Source organism: Triticum urartu, chromosome 6, assembly GCF_003073215.2.
Source record: "Triticum urartu cultivar G1812 chromosome 6, Tu2.1, whole genome shotgun sequence".
In the NCBI taxonomy this organism is placed as follows: Eukaryota; Viridiplantae; Streptophyta; class Magnoliopsida; order Poales; family Poaceae; genus Triticum; species Triticum urartu.
Window position 1 is genome coordinate 406200788 of NC_053027.1, and position 9347 is coordinate 406210134.

The 9347-nt window shown below is 44.6% G+C and overlaps 1 protein-coding gene across 1 annotated transcript; it reads left to right on the plus strand.

The window, feature by feature from the left end:
- Positions 1 to 599: 599 nt before the first annotated feature.
- Positions 600 to 1645, plus strand: LOC125513805 (transcription factor MYB30-like). Its single transcript, XM_048679012.1, has one exon. The coding sequence runs from the start codon at positions 765 to 767 to the stop codon at positions 1488 to 1490; it is 726 nt and encodes a 241-aa protein (XP_048534969.1). The 5' UTR covers positions 600 to 764; the 3' UTR covers positions 1491 to 1645.
- The last annotated feature ends 7702 nt before the right edge of the window (positions 1646 to 9347 follow it).

Below are 9347 nucleotides of genomic sequence, written 5' to 3' on the forward strand. Positions count from 1 at the left end.
ACGGCCACCAGTGGGCTTTTTCATGGGCGTTTCCCCCAGATTTCTTCATAACCTCCAGGGTTGAGGGGGGCTATAGTACGTATATTTCTCAGCCCAGTAGCTAATTACTCGTAGTCTCATAGGGGGGGGGGACCAGCCCCCCCCCCCCCCGCCGGGGCTCCGCCACTGAGTGCTACCTTGTTCAAGGGATCAATCCCAGACTCCTTTCTGAAGCATGAACATTCACTATCAACTCGAAATTTCCGCTTCGCAACTTGTATAATAATTCAAGCATATTGTTGTGAAAGTTTACTGTAGATAACCATGGAACCAAAAGAACATCACCATCCTACTTTTTCAAACCGACAAAGCAGGGCACACACGCATGCCTGGCACTACAAACTTTTGTACTTAGAGAGAGAAGCCGGGCAATAAACAAGGAAGCAAGCAACGTACTACATGGACTCCATCATCCAACAATAGAAAAAGAACACCACCACTTGGACATAACGCCACAATTCTACCTCGTTTTGTCAGCCAATGGCCGCAACTGCTCCGAACCTGCTCCAATTGACCACGTTTTCTCCATCGCCGCGCGCCGAGTACAAATAGCGCAACCCTTCCGCAATCTACACAGCACCAGCCGTATTCTTCCTAGCAGCTCTGGCAGCCTTTACCTTCGGACCAGCGTCAACACACTGAGCAATCCATACATCACACACACAGCGCCAGAGGTTTAACTTAATTAGTCGGCCGAGAAGAGCAGAGGAGTGAGCAAGGTAGCTATGGGGAGGTCTCCTTGCTGCGACAAGACAGGGATCAAGAGGGGCCCGTGGACGGCGGAGGAAGACATGACCCTGGTCGCTCACATCGAGCAGCACGGCCACAGCAACTGGCGGGCGCTGCCCAAGCAGGCCGGCCTGCTGCGCTGCGGCAAGAGCTGCCGCCTTCGGTGGATCAACTACCTGCGCCCCGACATCAAGCGTGGCAACTTCACCGACGAGGAGGAAGACGCTATCATCCAGCTCCACGCCATGCTCGGCAACAGATGGTCCACCATTGCCGCCAGGCTGCCTGGGAGAACGGACAACGAGATCAAGAACGTCTGGCACACACACCTCAAGAAGCGACTCGACTCGTCCTCGTCCAAGACGTCCGGCCAGGCAGCGCCTAAGCGCAAAGCCAAGAAGCCTGTGGCTGCAGCGAGCACAGCCGATGGCCCGGTCTCCATGCCAGTGTCATCACCGGAGCAGCCCATCTCGTCGTCCGCCACAGATTACTCGATGGCATCGTCGTTGGAGAACACGGCAAGCTTTACATCGGAGGAGTTTCAGATTGAAGACAGTTTTTGGTCGGAGACACTGGCAATGACGGTGGACAGCTCCGGTTCCGCCATGGAGGCCGGCGTCACCCCAAACAGTGCATCGCCCTCGTCCAGCAACGACGAGATGGACTTCTGGGTCAGACTGTTCATGCAGGCTGGTGAGGTGCAGAGTTTGTCTCAGATTTAGGCAGAGGATATCGGCTCCTCGGCTAGTTTCTTGTTCATTTCTTGTCTCTCGATATTCTTTAAAATCTTTGGCATATGCTGCTTCGTTCTGATCATTCGGTGGGTGTATACCTGTAAAACGGAAGAGCTTAGTGAATGGAACAATAATCGTTCGTAGCGGTGTTGATCCAGCAAAAAATGTGTCACGGCACGAGTGTTGCAAACTTCTTTGTTGTATGCCTACAAGAATTGGCGTTCAATTGATACCCTTTTTGTTTTAGAAAAAAATATGTCTTTGATTGCTTTGTGATACTAGCATTTTAGAAGCTATTGTTTTTATCCTAAAAAGAAGCTATTGTTTTTCACCGTGGAGTGGTGAGGTTGTAGATGTGTGCTTTCCCCGGTGACCGGCAAAACCAGAGTCTCAGATACGCCTTGTCGCCGTCGAAATAGGGTTCCACGCTTTGTATTACAAAGCAACCATCATCGATACAATCAACAATAAATGCTGGGGCGGAAGCAGTACAGACACGCCGAAAAGAAACGAAAAAGAAAATACAAAAGAAATAAATACCGACAGTGGCGGATCAACAAAAATAAAGAAGCCTCACGACCGCTGCGTACACCGGGGATATTCCACTAAGTTCCTAGACTCCGAAGCGCCAATACCAATCAACACATCCAAGAAGGGACGCGACGATGACGACGCTGCTGCCAAGGGTTTCCCTCGGTACGCGGCTAGAAAAGAGGAAGGGTAGCCCCCGACGCCCTCTAGGAAGGTCCGACACCACCCTCAGGCGCCACCGCGTCGGTGTCGGCAACACATCCAAGAAGAGACGCGACAATGACGACGCTGCTGCCAAGGGTTTCTCCTGGTACGCGGCTAGGAGAGAGGAAGGGTAGCCCCCGACGCCCTCTAGGAAGGTCCGACGCCACCCTCAGGCGCCACCACGTCGGTGTCGACTAGGCCGACAGGGATTTCTCCCAATCCCAACCTTCAGCTCGAGCACTCCGAAGCTCGCCACCAAACTGTCCACCACCCTGCACCAACACGGTCTTGAAGCTTCCCGCGCCATCTCACCACGGCGCCGCGAAGGGGTCACAACAAAGAAGAGGAGCCGGGACTAGGGGCAGCAACACCGTCGGCACGCGGGAGGGCCCAACCTCCACCGTCAACGACGGTAACCGATCAGATGCGACAGCAGGAGCATACCAGGCCCGATCGGGCCCTCATATGCTAGTAAAGCTCCCGCCGTCGCGCTGCAGAAGGCACGCCGTCAGCGACGCCACCCCCTGTCCGAGCTCCTCCTCCTCCTCGCCACGCAGAAGATGCCGAAGCCGCGCCGGGAGCCGGCCCGCTAGGACCTAGATTCGCCTCGGAGGGCCAGATCTGGGCCTGGGGCGCGTCGTCAGCCACCCCACGCCCCCACGCCGCCATGCCACCAAGAAGCAACGTCGCCCCCTCGCCTGGCGTCGGCCACCGCCAAGCCAAGAATCACCGCCGCCGTCCCCTTCCCCAAGAAGAGGAGACGCACGCGTGGGTACAGTATGTCCCACCGCCACCGACACCACTCGGGCCAGCGCCGGGGGCGGCCGGGGGGGGGAGGGGGGGGGGGCAGGAGGAGGAGGAGGAGGAGGAGGAAGGCCGAGAAGGGAGGGACGCGCGCCGCCTTAGACGCCTCCCTGGGAGGCGACGCAAGGGCGGGACCGGGAAGGGAGGAGAGGGGCGGGACTTGGCGCGCGGGACCTGGCGCGCGCGACCGGCGGGCGGGACCCTAGCGAGGCTGGGGAGGTCGGCGGCGGCGGGGGGTGGAGCTAGGGAGGACATTCCATTCGTCCGTTTGGCGGAGCCGGCATGGTTTCGGTAAGCTGGTGGTTATCTAGGTGAAGTTCTTGTCGAAGTTACTAAAAAGGGAACAACAAGTAGTGTCATTTGAGTTTGTGTTTGTGGCTACCTCGACTAGAGGTGTCTTATTTTAGGGTGCAAAATGCTCCATGACGATCGAATGGACTTATTGTAACTGTGTTTTTTTATTAGTTTTGCTTACATTGCCATAATTAACTTGAAATAAATTTTAGTCAAAATTTAAAAAATGCAAAATCTTTACTTTTGACTAAAGGAAAAGTGAAATCCTGATTGGTGCTAACCCGCAAAAAGAAAAAGAAAATCTTAATCGGCGCCATGGCAGAAGTACTCGAGTTATCTTTCCTCAAGATAAATTAAAACGATAGTAATGTATATAGCCTCCAATAAAGATACAAATTGTATATTGTGAATTTTCTTCCCCTACGTGTTTTAAAACTTTTGGAAATGATTGTCTACATCAATTAAACGGCCCGACACGCAACCGTGGATATGTATCTTTCGAGCTGTCCTTCATCAATAGATTGCACATACATGATTACAAGCTAATCATCACCTACATCGTGCTGTGGCTAATTTCATAGACAACGCTTAGTGATCATTCCCAATGGAGGAGCAGGTATTCCCCGAAAAAAAAAAGGAGGAGCGGGTATACGCACGGCCGCCGTCAACAGACCCAAATTAAGCCGCCCCAGTGGGCAGCTAGCGGCCAAGTGACAGTTGCCAACTTGCCGTCGAAGCCGACAGGCAGCGTAACAACTGTACAACTGTACAAATACAAGGCTAGGCGGCTACAATGCACCGGCTGCAACATATTTTTGCTAGGAAGACATGTAAGATGTAACTTTATTCAACTACTATAGGTGTCCGTGCGTTGTAACAGAGGCATGCATATGCCAGTGGTTTAACATCAATCTTGTCTGATATATAATTTACATCTATCATATTCTAGATTTTGATAAGATTTAATTTGATTTGAATATGGGTAGGAGAAGGCAAGAAAGTTAAATTTACTTGAGCGTATGATAATATTTGATTTTGTTAGGCTATGGGTAGGGGAAAGCAAGAAAAAAATGATTTAGTTGACATTTTGGTAAAATTTGATTTGATTTGATTGAGTTAATGCAGGATGTGGTTTGGGGAAAATGGCCGATTTGGTTTATATTATTTCCGGTTACTCTATTTATGTTGGGCTTTTTATTTTGTGCGACATTGGTTGAGACTACCAAAAAAATCAACAGAAAACTAAATGAGGTAGGGATCGTGGGGATGAAAAAAGGGAGAGGAGATGAGGCGAACCTACCAACTCCCCATTAATAGTAGAATTAATGCTCGTTTTCGCAAAAAAAAAAAATTAATGCTCTCGTTAAGTGGTCTAAAAATTTACAAAGTAATTCCTGCAATATTACAATTAAATGTATTAAAATATTTTCTCCATGGTATCAATCTTTACAAGATGAAATAATTCTAGGACATCAACAAAAATTGGACCGGAGCAGCAAGACTGTCACTCATTCATCCGCACAAACTTGATTACCAATAGTTTGTAAAGGCTCTCAAGTTGCCCATCCAAATAGAGGGGAAGTCATAATTGATGACAGACATGGGTCAAGAATAATCCCCTATAAGTGCAGGTTGTAGACCCACGACATCCTCACCATAGCGTCAAGAAAATATTCTAGGACTACAAAGAATAAAAAAAAAAAGCAATACGACACAATAGCAAAAACTCATCATATTAGAATAAACAGATTTGCGGGGATGCAAACATCTCTGCATCAAGGCACCGCCATGGTAGAGAGAGAAAATCTATTTGGAAAAGCAACAATGTGAAGACGATGACAAATACCACAAATCTCTCAGATTTGAGGTCCCTTGACCTCTCAACGCCAAGATGGCGGCCGAATGCAAGGGGGCCTGATAAATCTCTCGCTCTCCCTCTCCGTCCCTCTCTTTCTTTCCCACGCCCTCTCCCTCTCCATCTCGCCCTAGGTTTCTCTTGCCCATGTCCATAGTGCATGTAGGCGCTGCCACCCCGAAGAAGGGTTTTAATTTCATGTGAAGCGGCCCATCCTCTAAAACAATTCTATATGATGTGTTCAAATTGGTGGGAAATGCACGCCCTCTTTGCTATAGGCCCGCCCATTTCATTGTTTTCGGTTATGGCGTAACGCACTCTACGAACGCTTTTCTCTGATTTTTTTTCCTTTATCTTGTTTTCTTGATTTTTGATTGGTTTTTTCAGTTTTCAAAATTTGTAATATGTGGATATTTTTCAGATTCGTGAATAACTAGAAAATTAGTAAAAAAAGTAACAAATATCACGAATTTAATAAAAAATACAGATATTTTAACAGTGTCATATTTCCGTAAAATCTGTTAATGTAAAAGGGAATGAAAAGAAATAAAAAAATAAAATAAATAAGAGTTAATTGAAACTAGAAAACCAAGAATTTAAAATATACTAATTCAAAAAAAACCTAAAAGAAAACCGCAAAGGAAAAAAATGAAAAGAGACAAAGAAACCTGGAAAAACACCTTATAGGAAAACAAGTGAAATGTTAATGGGCTTGCTCCACCAATGCCCTTCATGTGTGATTTGCCCGCTATTTCATGGAATGACCGTTGCACTGTGCATGTAGGCGCTGCCAGCCTGAATAAGGGTTTTAATTTCATGTGAAACGGCCCATCCTCTAAAACAATTATATATGATGGGTTCAACATCAAATTGGTGGGGAAACGCACACCCTCTTTCTATAGGCCGGCCAATTTCATTTTTTCGGTTATGGCGTGACGCACTCTACAAACGCTTTTCTCCAAAAAAAATCTTTTATCTCGTTTCTTCATTTTTGATTGTTTTCCAGTTTCCATCATTTTTAATGTGTGGATATTTTTCAGATTCGTGAATAATTTTAAAATTAGTGAACAGTTTTTCAAATTTCATGAATTTTATATAAAGAACGATATTTTAAAAGTGACATATTTCCATAAAATCTGTTAAATGTAAAAAGTGGGATAAAAATAAATAAAACATAAAATAAAAATAATTAATGGAAACTAGAAATTTTTTCCAAAACATACTAATCTGAAAGAAAAAACCTAAAAAAAATTGCGAAGGAAAAATAATGAAAAGAGACAAAGAAACCTGAAAAACAATACCTTATGGGAAAATAAGTGAACTGTTAATGGGCAATGCCCTCCATGTGTGATTTGCACGCTATTTGATGTAATGACTGTTGTGATTTGCCTGCTATTTGATGCAGTGGGCGCCAAATAGGGTTTACCAGTATTTATTACCTTATAACCTTCCATAATCCTTAAGAAAGATTGTGAACTGAGTATCTCCTAAGTCAAACTTTCAATGAATTTTTCTTTGTTAATTCTCACCATCTTTTGCATACAAAACCCCATGTTCAATTGCATTTGAACCACGATGCATCAGATTTATTCAAACCATGATACCAACAAATTCACAAGCACTAGTAGTACTAAACAGCGAAGCGGTAAACATATTAATTGGCATAACATGCCTGCGTTGGACTTGAATCCTTCAACTCCTTGAGATGTGCTTCACACACTTTCAAAGACACCCACATAACACTAGCCCTAAAACTTATCTGAATTTGTGTGTGTGTATGTGTGTGTCTTAAACCCTAGGTTTCTCTAGCCCTTGTCCAGGGTGCATGTAGGCGTTGTCAGCCCGAACATGGGTTTCAATTTCATGTGAAGCAGTCCATCCTCAAAACCAACCCGTCAAAACAATATATGATGCATTGTGCATCAAATTGGTGGGGGAACACACACACACACACACACACACACACACACACACACGCGCGCGCGCGCGCACGCATGCACGCACACTTGCTATAGGCCGGTACAATTCATTGTTTTCGGTTGTGGCGTGACGCACTCTACAGACGCTTTTTTCTAATTTTTGACTTTATCTGGTTTTCTTGATTTTCAGTTGTTTTTCTTTTTTTATTTCCTTCATTTTCATTGTGTGAATATTTTTCATATTCGTGAACAATTTTTCAAATTTCACAAAATTTATAAAAAAACAGATACTTTAAAAGTGTGCACTTTTTTATATTTATGATTAATTTTTCATATTTCCACAAAATGTGAAAAAATAAAAGGGGAAGAAAACGAAACAAAAAAGGAAAGAAAAAGAACTGATGGAAACGGAAAAAAATAAACCAAAACATACAAACCCAAAAGGGAAAGAAAATCGCAAAGGAAAAGCAAAAAAAAAAAGACGAAGAAACCCGAAAAATACCTTATATGAAAACAAGTGAAATGTTAATGGGCCAGGTACGTCGATGCCCTCCACGTGTGATTTGCTCGCTATATGATGCAGCGAGCGCTCCGTATGTGATTTGCCCGCTATTTGATGAAGTGAGCACCAAATAGGGTTTACCTTATAACCTTCCACTAGTAGAAAAAGGGCTTAATGTTCAGCTCATTAGTCCCGGTTTATAAATGAATCAGCACTAATGTGACCATTAGTGTCGGTTTCAACGGCTAGGCGGGCGGTGCTCATTAGTCTCGGTTCGTGGCGAACCTCTAGTCATGGTTCGTGCCACCACCTCATTAGTCCCGGTTTGTCCCACCAGCCTGCCACCACCTCTTTAGTCCCGGTTCATGGCACGAACCGGGACTATAGATGCACCTTTAGTCCCAGTTTGTATAACCAACCGGGACGAAATATCATCCTATATAAACCCTTCATCGAGCCCGAGCTCTCCACTCTGTTTTCTTCCTCTCCTCTTGAGCTCATGCTCTATTTTTGACAAAATTTGGAGGCACCCCATCCATCCAAGTGATCACAAAGTTTAGCAACTTTGTCCTTTCATCTCTCATTGCTAGATTAGCTCTTGCAATGCTCTATAAATATAGTGATTTGTGGATTTTAGTTTGGGAGGAATTATATGTGGTAGTTTATTTGATTTATATGCAATCTAAGCTCAAAATAACTCTTAGTTTTCATATGTAGGTGTGGTTTACTTAGTGCCTTCCCGTCTCTGTCCTAACCACCGTCGATCGCCTCCACCGTCCCGTCGCCGGCACCACCTTGTGGTGAGCCTCTTGTTCTTATCTTTTTATATAAAAAAGCCATGTTTGTGTGATTTAGATATATAGGTACTTGTATAATTATCTTACCCGTACGTTGTTTGTTATACATAGTGCCATGGTTTTGATATCCGTCCCCGTTGGCCCTTGTCCGGTTTATGATTCAGATGTGGTATATTCTCTTTTATAACTATTTGTTGCATTTCGTGTTTATGAAAAATTATGCCCATCAAGTAGACATAGATATTTTTATCTAGGAGGTATGTGAACCAAAAATTCCAACTAACCCTATTGTCGAGAGGTTAAATTTAGTTGAAAATGAAAACGAGTATTTGAAAGAAAAATTGAAAAGAATTGAGGAGGAGGAGATGGAATTGGATATGCATGTTGTCGATGTCGTCGATGATCACAAGATCAAGATGGAAAAAATGCGCTTGAAGATTAGAAAGATTAGAAAATATGCCATTAATAGTGAGGTTTGGTATCATTATCCTGTTGGACCAATTGTTACCTTAGTTGCGATCTTGATCGCATTTGTTGTTGCATTGAAATGCTTTAGCCAGAGAGTTTGTATGTTGTTTTATGAGAATAAGTGCGTATGAAATTTATGTATGAACTTGTATTAATTTGGTCTTTTTGATGCTGTGTAATGAAGATGAGCCGGCAATGGATGTACAATGACCGATGGTCTCCCCAGTTCGTTAATGGCATGCGTACTTTTCTGCTTGCGGCTGAGGCAAACAAGCGGATGGATGGTTTTATGTCTTGTCAATGTGCTGGCTATAAGAATGATCACAATTACTCTAACTCAAGAACCATTCACTGGCACCTGTTTGAGTCCGGTTTCATGCCCCACTATAATGTTTGGACCAAGCATAGAGAAAGAGGGGTTATGATGGAAGACAATGAAGAAGAAGAGGACGACGACAGCTATCCTAGCCA

What these genes read in the sequence shown, in the direction of transcription:
- LOC125513805 (XM_048679012.1), top strand. Translation starts at nt 765, where the DNA reads ATGGGGAGGTCTCCTTGCTGCGACAAGACAGGGATCAAGAGGGGCCCG.